The sequence below is a fragment of the Panicum hallii genome, chromosome 4 (genome assembly GCF_002211085.1).
Source record: "Panicum hallii strain FIL2 chromosome 4, PHallii_v3.1, whole genome shotgun sequence".
Classification (NCBI taxonomy): domain Eukaryota; kingdom Viridiplantae; phylum Streptophyta; class Magnoliopsida; order Poales; family Poaceae; genus Panicum; species Panicum hallii.
In genome coordinates, this window is record NC_038045.1 from 938,818 (window position 1) to 953,019 (window position 14,202).

At 47.1% G+C, this 14,202-nt stretch overlaps 4 protein-coding genes and 2 long non-coding RNA genes across 7 annotated transcripts; 3 read left to right on the forward strand and 3 right to left on the reverse strand.

Annotated features, from left to right (window-relative positions):
- Positions 1 to 133: 133 nt before the first annotated feature.
- Positions 134 to 1,099, reverse strand: LOC112891169. The gene has a single exon (XM_025958105.1). The coding sequence runs from the start codon at positions 1,003 to 1,005 to the stop codon at positions 439 to 441; it is 567 nt and encodes a 188-aa protein (XP_025813890.1). The 5' UTR covers positions 1,006 to 1,099; the 3' UTR covers positions 134 to 438.
- A 348-nt stretch (positions 1,100 to 1,447) lies between these two features.
- Positions 1,448 to 6,734, reverse strand: LOC112891173. Its single transcript, XR_003228433.1, has 3 exons — positions 6,290 to 6,734; positions 1,796 to 1,970; positions 1,448 to 1,683 (listed from the first exon to the last, which is right to left on the reverse strand). It is a non-coding gene; the product is annotated as an uncharacterized LOC112891173 (long non-coding RNA).
- LOC112891168 (novel plant SNARE 11) lies at positions 1,985 to 5,846 on the forward strand. Its single transcript, XM_025958104.1, has 10 exons — positions 1,985 to 2,432; positions 2,690 to 2,782; positions 3,187 to 3,280; positions 3,378 to 3,415; positions 3,578 to 3,666; positions 3,820 to 3,899; positions 4,406 to 4,462; positions 4,562 to 4,654; positions 4,733 to 4,807; positions 5,475 to 5,846. Exons 1-10 carry the CDS (start codon positions 2,359 to 2,361, stop codon positions 5,550 to 5,552), a joined length of 771 nt encoding a protein of 256 aa, XP_025813889.1. The 5' UTR covers positions 1,985 to 2,358; the 3' UTR covers positions 5,553 to 5,846.
- Positions 6,735 to 8,434: 1,700 nt separating the features above from the next.
- LOC112891167 (probable serine/threonine-protein kinase PBL19) lies at positions 8,435 to 11,886 on the forward strand. 2 transcript variants are annotated; one of them, XM_025958103.1, is made up of 5 exons: positions 8,435 to 8,552; positions 9,236 to 9,604; positions 10,392 to 10,655; positions 10,895 to 11,017; positions 11,179 to 11,886. In XM_025958103.1, exons 2-5 carry the CDS (start codon positions 9,236 to 9,238, stop codon positions 11,596 to 11,598), a joined length of 1,176 nt encoding a protein of 391 aa, XP_025813888.1. In that variant the 5' UTR covers positions 8,435 to 8,552; the 3' UTR covers positions 11,599 to 11,886. The 2 variants fall into 2 exon arrangements, with proteins under 2 accessions (XP_025813888.1, XP_025813886.1); XM_025958101.1 differs by lacking the exon at positions 8,435 to 8,552 and adding an exon at positions 8,642 to 9,124.
- Positions 11,887 to 11,983: 97 nt separating this feature from the next.
- Positions 11,984 to 12,673, forward strand: LOC112891170. Its single transcript, XM_025958106.1, has 2 exons — positions 11,984 to 12,279; positions 12,361 to 12,673. Exons 1-2 carry the CDS (start codon positions 12,209 to 12,211, stop codon positions 12,482 to 12,484), a joined length of 195 nt encoding a protein of 64 aa, XP_025813891.1. The 5' UTR covers positions 11,984 to 12,208; the 3' UTR covers positions 12,485 to 12,673.
- A 189-nt stretch (positions 12,674 to 12,862) lies between these two features.
- Positions 12,863 to 14,164, reverse strand: LOC112891172. Its single transcript, XR_003228432.1, has 3 exons — positions 14,062 to 14,164; positions 13,858 to 13,980; positions 12,863 to 13,605 (listed from the first exon to the last, which is right to left on the reverse strand). It is a non-coding gene; the product is annotated as an uncharacterized LOC112891172 (long non-coding RNA).
- Positions 14,165 to 14,202: the final 38 nt, after the last annotated feature.

The following is a 14,202-nucleotide window of genomic DNA, read 5'->3' on the forward strand; positions in this document are numbered from 1 at the left end:
CTGTTTTACTGAGAAGAATGGCAGCAGAATGCCTTTTGATCACAATTTCTCAAATTCGACATGAAGCATTGTATCCAAAGCATATCGAAATTAATCACTTGTCTACACAAAATCAAACAGGTTTGCGCATATAAATCAGAAATTCAGGATGCAGTTGCCAGTATGAGGTGCTACTGCTATGCCTTGAAGCTACAAGATCTTTGCATCCTTAATACAAGATTGCCAGCAAAAGATTGAACTTTTAATCCAAAACTGCAAAAGCGTAATCCATTCCTCCAATTGTGGTAACAAGGCACACATTGCCGAACCAAACCAGCCACGCTTTCTTAAATTTGCGTCCTCTTCTTCCCCAATCTTTCTCATACATCTTATCCACTACGCTAAGCTACCTAGAGTACTCCGCTCTGCAAGAACACGCAGCCGACGCTCTCTCCCGTGTCACGGCGAGCCGCCGAACACGGCGGTTGGCGGCAGCGGCGGGGCGTCGAGCTGGTAGAGCCCGAGCGACGGGCCGACGAAGCGGAACAGGATCCAGGCGCCGACCATGATGAAGATGGAGGCGTAGGCGAACTTGTTGAGCCAGAAGAGCAGCCCCTTCTCCCCGACGTACAGCTCCACGGCCTTCTCGGCCAGGCTCATCTCCTCCCACCCCTTCCGCTCCCGCTGCTTCTCCCTCCTCGGCGCCGCCGCCGACGCCGACGCCTTCTTCTTCGGAATCACCTCCTCCGGCGGGGCATCCAGCTGGAACCGGCGGGCCTGGTTCCTCGCCTTGAGGCGGTTCTTGATCCCGGTGGGCTTGCCGCTGGAGGGGGCAGCGGCCGGTGGAGAGGGCTGGATGACAGTGTCCGTGGCTGGCTCCGATGCGGCGGTTGTAGGATCGCCAGAGCTGCCGTCGGACGCAGCGGGGGAGATGCAGACGAGGCGGCGGCGAGGGTGGAGGAGAAGGGGCTTGGATGGGCGGTGGAGGAGGAGCGGGAGAGGGGAGGGAAGGAGGAGGTGCTTCATGGCGGAGATGGCCGTCGTCAGGTCTCTGGAGTTTGGCGCCGTTTTGTTGATGGGGTTTGGGTGGCTGCAACGGCGCTGCCAGTGGATGGAGCATCAGAGTATCAGGCGCGCTGATGGAAATTGGGAAAAAAAAGGTGATTTCCCCCTGTTTTCATGGTAAAATATCTCTATGCTCGAGGCTAGATTACATTGTTTGAAGATTTTAAATCACCTTTCATGAATTTTAAAAGAAATGATTGGTGGCTTGTGAACGATGTAGAGTTTTGTGTTTTTTCACAAGACAATGACACATATTGACACTAGAGTGACAGGGCGAACTTTGTTTGAAAAACATCTAATCACGAGTTTAAAAAATAGTGGAACTTTTGTATATATGCTACATCACTTCCATTGATTCGTGATTATGGGCAAACAAAGATAACTTGCTCTTGAATTGGTCATGGATTCAGAAACTATGAATAAAAGATGGTTTCACCAAATATATAGTGTTCATCCGGCATCAACAAAAGAGCTACTATGAGACTATGTTACGATACAATGGTCAAGGAACTCCCCTAAATATCAGATTGTTTGGTCTGACCGTCTGAGCTCATGCCAAACTGGATTGGTACCTTCCAACAACCGATGTTCATCACTTCATCCTCATAAAATAAAAATCTCATGTCAACGACGCCCATACTGAAAGAAAAGGGTATGTGAGAACCAAGAAATATTTTTCTTTTATCTCAAGGAACTAAAAACATTTTTCTCACAGTTTGGGTAAATTCTCGTTGATGTTGCAAAAACTTACCAGGGGATAATGTTTACTCATATAGCAGTAGCTTCCAAAAGCACTCTATCTTTTGTCTGCACAATTTCATATTAGAAACAAAGCAAAGCATCTGGCTCAAACATCCGTTTCTGCTAACCATTTTGCCAGGAGGTGCCTGAAGTGACCAGCTGATCTGCAGCATTGGATGACGATCCTACGGACAGAAGGACGATGTGAATCCAACGAGGAAAATCCTCCGTGAAGCGAAAGCAAAACCAAACAAAAAGGTCAAGCAAGGGCGGCGTGCCTCCGACAGGCCCTGTCGGAGACCACACCGCCGCCTCCGCCTCCGACTCCGCCTCCCCCACCGGGGCGCGGGATCGACCCCTCTCGATCTGCGCCCGGCGAATCCAACCAGGCTCACCACCGCACCCGCATTGGGTTCCCTGCCTCCGCCGCCGCCGCCGGTCCCATCGATCCGGCTCTCGTGGGGTTTGGCTGGGACCTCGAGGGGACGGGGTGCCTGATCCTGCTTTCTGTTTGGATTTCGCTTTCCCCTGTGGGGCTCGGTTGCTGGTGTGGTTGCCCAGGAGGAGGAGGACATGGATTTGGCGTCGGTCAACGAGGAGCTGGCCGAGATCGACGGACAGATCGGCGATATCCTCCGAGCATTGCAGTAAGCTCAAACCATTCGACTTCCTGCAATTTTTGTTGCTTGTAGTTTGTTCTTACTCATGTTCTCCACGAATGCTCATTAGATCTCAGTTTGCTTGCCGCGTTTTCGCGAGCGGAGCACAAGTTTGGAGATCAAATTATTGATCTGTAGAGGGAAAAATCGTTCCTTTTCCTGATGTCTGCGGGTCTACTACTTGATCTCTGTAGAACTGATAGCATAATGTGACTGAACTGATGCGTTGCTTAATTTGTCTACAGGAATGGGTTCCAGAAGCTGGACAAGATCAAGGATGCCAACCGCCGCAGCAGGCAGCTTGAAGAGCTTACTGATAAGATGCGAGATTGCAAAAGGTTACTCGGTCTCTTTCACTCCCCTTTCTGTACTATGTAGCTTTTAGCAACATCCCTTAAACAGAATATGTCAGATGGAAAGGTTAAACACAAACACCTCGCTTGGCATGAGTCGAAAAGTGGCAGTGCGGCAAGCCAGCACTACTTATCCCACACCCACATCAATTTAGTTTTTTTTTCTCAGTAGCAATCACTTATGTATATTTCTTAACCAATATATTGCACTGTGTCTATCTGCTTCCAGTATTTCTGCTGTTGATGACTCTCTGCAATTTCTGTATTTTGAATCACAGTAATGGGGGCCAAACTTTAGTTTGTAGGAATACAGATATCTGTTTCTTAATTCTGATGTTGTGGAGTAGCTCCATGAAAGCTGACAGTTTGCTCTTTTTATGTGGTTCTAGACTTATCAAAGACTTTGAGCGAGTTAGCAAAGATGAAGCAGGGCGCACGGATCCGGAGACTGCAAAAATGCTGCATGACAGAAAGCAGTCAATGGTATTATTACTGTAAATTTTTTCAATCTATGTGAATTTATACACCTTGGGTCTGATTCTCTAACTTTCACTAAACCAGAGTTTGTCTTGTTTTGTAGATCAAAGAATTAAACTCTTATGTTGCTCTTAAGAAACAGTGAGTGTTGACCTATCTCACTGCATCTTAATTATCTTTCTTATAAACTTTGAAGAATGCATCTCTAGTTTTCGTAGCATTTCATGATACTTACATCAAGAATGCATCTCTAGTTTTCGTAGCATTTCATGATACTTACATCAAAGTTCATTTGGATTGCAGATATGCAAGTGAAAACAAACGGATTGATCTTTTTGATGGTCCTAGTGTTGAAGATGGCTATGGTGAAGAAAATGTCCTGTTAGCATCAAGTAAGTGACAATATCAGAAGCCCCTATGGGAGCACATAGTATGATCTCTTTTATGTTCAAAAACTAAGGACATATTCAATTGAAAGCTTTGAAAGAAACAAGCCTCTGACATCACCGTCTTGGATATACTGAGCTTTTTTCTTTCCCCCTCAGATATGACAAACCAGCAGTTAATGGATCAAGGCAATCAGCTAATGGATGAAACTGATCAAGCTATCGCACGATCTAAACAGGTTAATTTCTCCTGTGGCAGTGCTTATTTATGACCTACATCTAAGCTTCTACCATTATGTTCCTAGGAACACCTGTTGATTTTGCATTCTTGCATTAATAAGTTGAGAAATCTGTGCTCAGTGAGATAGATTCTTCATCCCTATATGATCCTATTAAGATCTTTGTTTCTCATTTTGATGCTAAGATGCTGACATTGCTGTGTCGCCCCTCTTCATCTTCCCTTTTCCTTTTTTTGAAGATGAGGAAACATTCTTGTATGCAGCTGTTATGTATAAACATCTAGAAGCCTTTTTCTCTCAAGAATCAGCACTATGTTCTAAGTTTGGAATTGAGTCTACTGCCGAAGTCCTCAATATATCAATGTCTCAATGATTTTAGCTTCTAGAGAACAATTTGTTGTATTGGATTGGACTCTCAAGTCCACCAATTGCTATGCTCATGCCCTCATAGCAGCAGCGTTCCTTTCATTGCTTCTTGATGCTGGTTTTTTTTGTCTATTTTATAGACTGTCCAAGAGACCATTAATGTAGGCACAGAAACTGCAGCTGCCTTGAAAGCTCAGGCAAGTCGCTTTTCTTATGTATTGAAAGCAGCCAATTATTGTGTTATACCGTTCACTTAGGGTTAGAAAAGTCACCTTTGGTTATTTCATCTTCATCAGACAGAGCAAATGAGCAGAGTTGTTAATGAGCTGGACTCCATCCATTTCTCCATTAAAAAGGCATCTCAATTGGTGAAAGAAATCGGTAGACAGGTAACTTCATCTCACAACACCAGTTTTTTATTTTATTTGTCAACTCTGTTCTCATTTGTCTCACTTCTTTTAAATTAGGTTGCAACTGATCGCTGCATCATGGCCATGCTTTTTCTCATTGTTGCTGGAGTCATAGCAGTAATAATTGTTAAGGTGAGCGCTCAGGTTCTTCAGAGATTTGCTCACTCAACTGTTAGTGTATTAATTGGCGTATTACATATCAATTCGATATTCTGATGTACTTGACCAAAATGGCTTGGAAATTCTACAACTAGAGCCCTCCTTTACATGATTTTACCCCTTTATCCTTTTTTCCTTTTTGGTTTGATGTGAAGTTTACAGAAGTCTGTGGAAAATGAATTCGTCCTCAAAGGTCCCTTGTTCCTGTGGGAAATGAAGTGGGTCAAGTAGAGGTCATGATTGTCTGGGATTGGAATACTAACACACTAGTTAAGAAACTTAGAGATAACGAGGCTAAAGTATCAGACCATCCAACCATATGCGCACCAGACTACCTGTTCATTCTGTAAACTGCATCCAATACCTTCTTTCTTCTATGTGGATAAAAAATACACATGTAAACTAATTCAGAAACATTAAACACCCATCCCCCAAAACAAGAAAAATGAACGGTAGAGGGCATGAAGAGATTTGGAGCAGGGTCCAAACAGAAATGGCATTGAACAGTAATGGCTAAGAAATAAGTCAAATAGCCAATAAAAAATCATATATGACAACAGAAAAAATGCACACAAAATTTTCAGGCTTCTTTGGTTATAGTGACTATTGCTGAATGATGTTCATACTGTTCCATTGGCAGATTGTAAACCCACACAACAAGGATATTCCCAACATCCCAGGACTTGCACCACCTGTAAGTAGGAGGCTGTTGAGATAGAAGACAAGTGATAATTCCATACTTGTGTAAAAATTGATGAGGCTCCTTAGGAAGTCTGTTGTATCTACTGTCTGTGAGACGCCGCTTCTGTCATGCGGCATAGTGTTGTAATTCTATCTCATGGGATACAATCTGGTGGGCACAGTATGTGTATGTTCTTATTCTTCTGGCAGGCCTTCTGTTTTGCGAGAACCAGCTCTGAACCATGTTCTCTGTAACCTTCACATGTGTACACAAGTTACCAGTCTTATAAAACCAAGATCATATGGATTATGCAAACAATGCATACCTGAATTGCTACTCTGCAAGCAGAAATACCCACTTGAGGTATATACTATATTGTGATGTAATATCTGGATAGTTTAGTGATGTGGCTGAGCATAAGACTTGCTCAAGAATCATGATGGCTTTGGTCTTGCACTAGAGATCATATTAGGGTATCTTTTCCATTCCCCTCTTCTTCCTCTCTGGTCGCCCTTTCATGTGAAAAGTTTTGTAAATCACTTTTCTGTCAAAGGCTTCTAGGCATGCAATCTTTTAGGATTGTGGCCTAAATTTGGTTGGCAGCATCTGGCAATTCTTGCTCATACACGGTGTAAGCTGTATATTCGAAGCTACCTAGAGCTGTACTGTATGATCCAAAGTCCAGGTGGACTCGCCTCCAACTATCATTTGCACAGTTTATCCAGAGAGGGAAGAAAGAAACAAGGCAAAGGATGTGGAGAAAGGTGCCAAACCTTTGAAGGGGAGCTCAGCTCAGTCGTCGTCCTCGTTGGAACCCACTCTGCACGCCATCTCCATCGCAGAACCCTTGTTTAGTCGGTGGCTCACTTCACTTGATTCCCCGCCTAATCACCCACCACATCGTTTGATTAGCAGGCAGTACAATACTTACTAGTGCTGCCAAGACCACAGGTCAACATGTCGGCTCATCTGTCTGTTGCCATCAGCAGTATTCTTTCACCCTCTGAAACAAGGCAGGGTCACCTGTTCTTCTTCGTCTTTGACCAATTTACCACTCCTAAGTCCACACCTCTAGCACTAATCTTCCCTCTAAAAAAGTCTCCTCAGTCTGATGTGTTCTCTTGCTGCTTCGCAAGGCTTACTGCTTCCGGTATGAATGAGCTCACAGCTTCACCACTTGCTCTGAAGAACAACCTGTTTTACAGGAAGGAAGGAAAAGCAGGCAGGTCGTCGTGGGTGTGACAGTGACCTGTCTGAAGAAACAGAATGGAGAAACCCTGGCTGTCAGTCAGGTTACAGGTCAGGACGGGGAAGCATCTGAATGTGACTCCTGTCCTGTTCTTTCTCCAAGCCACCTCATCGTCAAGTGATTGGGTGCATGGGCTGTACTGGGTTGAGCAGATTCCCGTCCAAGTCAAACCGATTAATTCGCCACGGAGACCGTGGGTGCCACCGGCATGGACCCCTCTGCGGCAACTTGCACGGGGGTGCGTACCAGGACTCTCAAACGGGTGTTAACGCGTGAGCGTGGAAATGCCGTGGCACGGCTACTCTCGATGGCCATCGCATCAGGATGGGGCTAGTCTTGTGTGCCGTGTAGTCCAGGGACATTCAGCTAGGAAATTAGTTGGATGTGACCTAAGAATTCAGCATCACCTGAGAAAAAGAAAAAGGAGAGCAAAAAGTTTTTACCAAGCTTGCTAGAGATGGTTTCGCAAAAAAAAACTTGCTAGGGATGGACCACGTGGCATGAAACAGGCACCGCATTTCAACGTGGGTTCGTAAGCTGCGATGAAGTTGGTGCCACCGAGGTCAGCGAGAACTGAATTCCGCTGACCGTCGCGACTTCGTCGCCGGCGAGGCGGGTGCAGCCGCCCACGGCCACTATGTCTCATTCTCATCCCGTGAAGTAGTCGAAAGCTTTCACCACGCGACGCCGTTCCTCCGGCGCCGGTTTCAACCCCGCAGATCAGGGTGCTGAGAGGAGGATCTGCTTTCTTGCCGACACTCGAATCGTAAATTCTGATGATGAACACTGATGACTTTGGGTTTCGTTGGCATGGCACCCGCCACTTTTGGTTTCATGGCCGCGGCTTTCAAATCGCAGCAGCAGCAGCAACTTTGTTTTGACTGCTTTGCCGGAAAAAAAGGAAGCAGAAGTGCTAGCCACCGACAGCCAGGCTTTTGAATTTTTGACCAAGCAAATATTTTGCTTGAAGAAGGAAGCAGGGGTAAACATGCTTGATACACCCAACTGAATGAAGATGGGCTTCTTCCTTCTTTGTCTTAGGCAGTCATTCTTTTCCACCACGATTCACTTTCACATGACATGGAGTGTTTTGTTTCTTTTTTTAAAAAAAACTTGCACATGAAGTTGGTTTTTTAACCAGTCCATTTGTTTCATTGGCACTGGAAAAACAAAATTGCTCTAGTTACGGCCTCTATGTGTGAAATTGCAGAAAGAACAAGAGAAGAAATCACTGACTGTCCCTTCCTTGGACTGCACGCTCTTTAGGGTCCGTTGAGTCTGTTTAGATCCGAGTGATTAAATTTTAATCCCGTCATATCGGATGTTTGAATACCAATTAGAAGTACAGGAGTACTAAATAGTTACAAAACCAATTGCGTAAATAAATACTAATTCACACGATGAACCTATTAAGTCTAATTAATCCATCATTAGCATATATTTGCTATAACATAACATTGTCAAATCATGAACTAATTAGGTTTAATGGATTCGTCTCGTGAATTAGCCTCCATATATGCAATTATCTTTATAATTAGTCTATATTCTAATGTCAAACATCCATGGCAACTCGGGCTCTTATTCTTTTTTTCTGAAAAAATGAGGCCCTTATTCTTCACACTGGGCAGCAGCCGAGGCGAGGCTGCTGAGCAGGAGTCGTCACCGTCCGCCGTGTGGCGGTGTGCGTGCATATATATCTTGGTCGTGGCGCACGCCAGCGCGGGAAGGGGGCAGAAGAACGCATCCCATCCGATCCCCAAGCCACGAGGGCCGCGGCCGACGACGAGGTATGGTTCCGATCCCCGTGAAAGAAAATCTCCCTCCCTCCCTCTCCCCAGTCCACGCGAGTCTCCCTTCCCAACGAGCAAGTAGTTCATGGTGGTTCCACGCGCGCGCGATCCCGTCCTCGCATCATCTCATCCGCGCCACTCCCGTCTCCGTCATCTTCTCATATTTTACGGTAGCAGTAGGCAGTAGCAGTACCACCACGTGTGTGCGAGCTCATTTCCTTGCACCTGCCAGTAGCCTTCCTCAAAGCAAACCGTCTTCCTTCCCGTTCAATCCACAGGGCTAGCTCCCGGGCCGCCGCTTCCTTCCCCCTAATCCCCTTCGCCTGCTCTGCCTCCTCCTGATTCAGTCCATTCCTTTCCATCTTCGTCTCTCCTCTGATATGAGCTTCAACCGACAGGGCTCCCTGCTGGCTCCAATCAACATGTTCTTGTTCCTCTCCCATGGGCAACCATAGCATTTCTTCCCCACTCCCCAAAAAATTCTCTCTTTTTTCGCAGTTCTTCATCTGTCCTGTTAACGGTCTGTTGAATTAGGTGAAGCTCTCCCATTTTTCAACGATTTCTCACCGGTACAGCGACTCGCTTCTCCATTTTTTCCCCCTCTCCCCTTCCCTTTCTCTTGATGAAATTTGCATGCTACTCTCTTCTCCGGCTTAATCTGCCATCGTTCCTGTTGCCAGATGGGGTGCTTCGCCTTCAGGAGCGGCAAGGGCAGGTCCAAGAGCCAGCCGGCCGCCGGCGCCAAGACGGCGCCGGCCAAGTCGCCCCCGGCGTCGGACTCTTCCGGTGGCGGCGGGCAGAGGAGCAAGGCCTCGTCCGCGTCGGCGTCGACGCCCACCAGGAGCATCCAGGAGCTGTCGGAGGAGCGGGGCGCGCAGCGGCTGCGGGTGTTCGACCTCGAGGAGCTCGGCAGCGCTACCAACGGCTTCAGCCGCGCGCTCAAGGTCGGCGAGGGCGGCTTCGGCTCCGTCTACCGCGCCTTCTTCCGCTCGGCCGGCGGCGGCCGCGTCGTCCTCGCCGTCAAGCGCCTCAACCAGCGCAGCCTGCAGGTCAGTTTGCTCCCTCGCATCTCCTCTATTCTCTCCTTTTCCTCCTTTTTTTTTCAAAATTATTCATGTCATGCTGCATTTTAGGCTTAGATTTGTAATGCCACATCGACTTTATTCATCAGAAAGCTTGAATTCTCTGGCGATTAATCATAGTATTTGATCACACTGTGGCAGAGTATCTGTGCAGTATTTTTATGGAATCCCTAGAAATTGACAGTGATTCGGACCTCATCTTGTAAAAAAGAATTGGAAGTTTCCATGGATTTGTCATTTCTGGTGTATAGACACTACAGATTTTAAATGATTTTTTTTTTGCGTCCACAAACTGCCGAGAAGTAACAACATCATCGAGACTTTAGGTGCCCTCATGTGGATCAAGGCCTACAACAAAACTCAGAAGATTGTTTGTTTGCAATGGAACCATTAGATTAATAGGAGATTCTTGACAATCTTAAACACATAAATATTGGCCTGGACAGCTTCAAAGAGTTTTAAGAGAATATTGGTCCAACCAACCGGACAAGGACATCGACTGATGTCAACTTCAGTGGGAATCGTAGAACAAACCACGTGAAAATTAGTCAAGATGGCATCACAAGACAACCTATTAAATCATATAGATCAGCATCACGCCTTAAACACCGCCCAAGTCTGATCATGACAATAATTAGATCCAAGTATAGAAGAAATTCAAAAATTTCAAGCATTGAACTGTGTTCCTTAACGACTGGGTTCATCTTTTTTTTTTTGGAATAGCAGTTTAAAAGTTTTCTTTTCCTGATTTCAGGGTCACAAGCAGTGGCTGGCTGAAGTCCAATTCCTGGGTGTTCTTGAGCACCCGAATCTTGTAAAGCTGATCGGCTACTGCGCAGTGGATTCAGAAGCAGGCAAGCACAGGCTGCTGGTCTATGAGTTCATGCCCAACAAGACCTTGGATGACCACCTGTTCAACCGAGCTCATCCTCCCCTTTCATGGAGATTGAGGCTGCAGATCATGATAGGCGCTGCACGGGGCCTGGATTATCTCCATGAAGGAGTACCGGAAGTTCAGGTTCCCCCCAAAGCATTGTTCTTTCTGTATAAAAACCAAAAATGCATTCTCTTTGCTAATAAAAAGGGCATTCTCTGAATGTCTGACTGAACCGATTAAACCGTAGTCTGCAGGATAAATACATTCTCTGAAACTCCGAACTGAGCCATGTTCAACACTGCATTAACACACACAGTTTTTTAAGAACACATACACTAGTAAGTGATCAATTTCTGATCCACGGCCTTTTGGTGTGGCAGGTGATCTACAGGGATTTTAAAGCATCCAACATTCTTCTCGATGCCGAATTCAAGCCAAAACTGTCGGATTTTGGCCTGGCAAGGGAAGGGCCAACCGAAGGGAAAACGCACGTCTCCACCGCGGTGAGTATGCGAGTGGTCAACCGGCCACTGCGATTTTTTTTTATGGGAATACCGGCCAATGCGATTAATTCCCCAATCCCCTATGCAATGCAATGGCATGAATCTTGCGTTGCATCTGACGATTTGAACTGACTTGCTGATGCTGGTGGATGATGGCTCAGGTGGTTGGGACGCACGGGTACGCGGCGCCGGACTACATCGAGACGGGGCACCTGACGACGAAGAGCGACGTGTGGAGCTTCGGGGTGGTGCTGTACGAGATCCTGACGGGGCGGCGGTCGCTGGAGCGGAGCCGCCCCGCGGAGGAGCAGAAGCTGCTGGCGTGGGTGCGGCGGCACCCGCCGGACAGCGCCGGGTTCCGGGCCATCATGGACCCGCGGCTGGGCGGGCGGTACCCGCTGGCCGCCGCGCGCGAGGTGGCCAGGCTCGCCGACCGGTGCCTCGGCAAGAACCCCAAGGAGCGGCCGGCGATGAGGGACGTCGTCGAGGAGCTCGAGCGGGTGCTGCAGATGGAGCCCCCGCCGCCGCCCGCCGACAAGAAAGGAGGAGACGGGAGGCCGCCGCCGTCGGCCAAGAGGTGACGACGGCGTTTGGGGGCTGATAGACCGGTGCCGGAATATTTCGGGGTGCGCAGGGCGTTTTCCAAAATTCCAAGTTTGTGTGTATATAGAAGATTATTAGAGAGAGGCCATAAGCGCACCAAAATAGAAGAAGTTCAGGTTTAAAACAGACAAAACGACATGCATGGATCAACAGCTCTTGATCTTCATTTCGCTACAACTAAGTTCAGAATTGGAGCCTGTATGTTCCTAGGAAAGGACCTGAAAAGGCCTTTTTTTTATGCAAGAAAAAAAAATCCCCGACTCAAATAGGCAAATCCAGTGGACAGAAATTCGATAAATAGTCCTCCTACAAAAGTCCAGCAAAAAGCCCGACGGCCCAACCATTCGATAGATGGGCCGTGGGCCTGGCTAAAGCCGCAAGCAAGCCCCCTCCTCTTCGTCGGCGGCCGCTACCTCCCCGCTCCCACAATCTGCCGCGCCGCCGCTGTCCCGGCCAACTTCCTCCTCCCGAGGCGGCGGTCGCCTCGCGCGGAATCTTCGCGTGGGCAGAGCAGAGAGAACTCGCCGAGGGCGCTTGCGTGGGCTTCGCGCAGATTAGACTCCCATCCCTCCCGAATCCCAGCGGGCGATGCAGGCGAAGAAGCTGACGCTGCTGCAGACGGTGGCGGCCGCGGGAGTCTTCTCCGCCGTCTCCTGCTGGTAACACAGCCTGATAATCCAGCATCCCCTGCGAACTCTCGCTCTGAGCATGCTAGATCTCCCACACCTGTTTTGCTGCAGGTATGGCTTCATGTTTGGAAGGGAGTCCGCGCGGCGAGAGCTTGGTGACATCATAGACGACCTCCGCAAATCCACCACCACCTCAACCACTTCATCTGAACCCGATGCTAATTCCAAGCCATAGTATGCTATGCTATTCCCCCATCTAAATGTGGTCAATTTTGTTTGTGGATCCTGTAATGTAAGGTAGATGGAATAACCAGTCTTCGAGATGTTTTTACTAGTTTTGCTACTTTTGCCCCCTCCAAAATGTGTTATTCAGCTTGAACATCTGTTTAGAATGAAAAACAAGTTAAAGATGCTGTTTGTTTAAGGGGACAGTATATTGATCCTTGCTGTTGGAGAGTGTGGCTCATTTTTTTTCTTTTTTGACAGTGTGGATGTTGTCATGTAGACATATCCCATGGTTTCATGTTACTATTTCAGATGAAGGGAACTTGCTACAATGTGATGTCTAGACAGTCTAGTGTTGTCCTGGGGAAACAAATTTCTGGCTGGCTCACTGCCCTGTTTTGAAGCCATGGCAGGCAGCATTCACTGCCACATTGATATTCAGTGACCAATCAGCTAGGGTTGGTGGTTGATTGGAAACTGATATTTGCCATCAAGCAATAGGATTTCACATTGATTTGAACTAATTGGCTGGTAGAGTTTTCAAGGACTGAGGAGACCACTGGCAGTAAAGATTTTTTTTTTCTTGCACCAAAGAGCTACATACATGGAAAATAATGTGCTAACACCAGTGCCACAATGATCATCACCAACAGCCACCTTACCACCTTAGTTCTTTGGTTATCTTACATGTTGTTTAGAAGATTGAAGGTTTGTGATCTTAAACACATGGCTCCAATTACTTCCATGCTTGCCCTATCATTACTGTCCTGCCAAATTCAATTTTCCATGTATGTAGCTCTTTGGTGCAAGAAAAAAAAAATCTTTACTGCCAGTGGTCTCCTCAGTCCTTGAAAACTCTACCAGCCAATTAGTTCAAATCAATGTGAAATCCTATTGCTTGATGGCAAATATCAGTTTCCAATCAACCACCAACCCTAGCTGATTGGTCACTGAATATCAATGTGGCAGTGAATGCTGCCTGCCATGGCTTCAAAACAGGGCAGTGAGCCAGCCAGAAATTTGTTTCCCCAGGACAACACTAGACTGTCTAGACATCACATTGTAGCAAGTTCCCTTCATCTGAAATAGTAACATGAAACCATGGGATATGTCTACATGACAACATCCACACTGTCAAAAAAGAAAAAAAATGAGCCACACTCTCCAACAGCAAGGATCAATATACTGTCCCCTTAAACAAACAGCATCTTTAACTTGTTTTTCATTCTAAACAGATGTTCAAGCTGAATAACACATTTTGGAGGGGGCAAAAGTAGCAAAACTAGTAAAAACATCTCGAAGACTGGTTATTCCATCTACCTTACATTGCAGGATCCACAAACAAAATTGACCACATTTAGATGGGGAAATAGCATAGCATACTATGGCTTGGAATTAGCATCGGGTTCAGATGAAGTGGTTGAGGTGGTGGTGGATTTGCGGAGGTCGTCTATGATGTCACCAAGCTCTCGCCGCGCGGACTCCCTTCCAAACATGAAGCCATACCTGCAGCAAAACAGGTGTGGGAGATCTAGCATGCTCAGAGCGAGAGTTCGCAGGGGATGCTGGATTATCAGGCTGTGTTACCAGCAGGAGACGGCGGAGAAGACTCCCGCGGCCGCCACCGTCTGCAGCAGCGTCAGCTTCTTCGCCTGCATCGCCCGCTGGGATTCGTGAGGGATGGGAGTCTAATCTGCGCGAAGCCCACGCAAGCGCCCTCGGCGAGTT

Excerpts from the sequence above, each read along its gene's own strand:
- LOC112891167 (XM_025958103.1), top strand. The coding sequence starts at position 9,236 with ATGGGGTGCTTCGCCTTCAGGAGCGGCAAGGGCAGGTCCAAGAGCCAG. Across the intron at positions 9,605-10,391 it reads TCAACCAGCGCAGCCTGCAG|GGTCACAAGCAGTGGCTGGC; the intron begins GTCAGTTTGCTC and ends TCCTGATTTCAG. Across the intron at positions 10,656-10,894 it reads AAGGAGTACCGGAAGTTCAG|GTGATCTACAGGGATTTTAA; the intron begins GTTCCCCCCAAA and ends TTGGTGTGGCAG.
- LOC112891169 (XM_025958105.1), bottom strand. The coding sequence starts at position 1,005 with ATGAAGCACCTCCTCCTTCCCTCCCCTCTCCCGCTCCTCCTCCACCGC.
- LOC112891168 (XM_025958104.1), top strand. The coding sequence starts at position 2,359 with ATGGATTTGGCGTCGGTCAACGAGGAGCTGGCCGAGATCGACGGACAG. Across the intron at positions 2,783-3,186 it reads AAGATGCGAGATTGCAAAAG|ACTTATCAAAGACTTTGAGC; the intron begins GTTACTCGGTCT and ends ATGTGGTTCTAG. Across the intron at positions 4,463-4,561 it reads CAGCTGCCTTGAAAGCTCAG|ACAGAGCAAATGAGCAGAGT; the intron begins GCAAGTCGCTTT and ends CATCTTCATCAG.
- LOC112891170 (XM_025958106.1), top strand. The coding sequence starts at position 12,209 with ATGCAGGCGAAGAAGCTGACGCTGCTGCAGACGGTGGCGGCCGCGGGA. Across the intron at positions 12,280-12,360 it reads TTCTCCGCCGTCTCCTGCTG|GTATGGCTTCATGTTTGGAA; the intron begins GTAACACAGCCT and ends GTTTTGCTGCAG.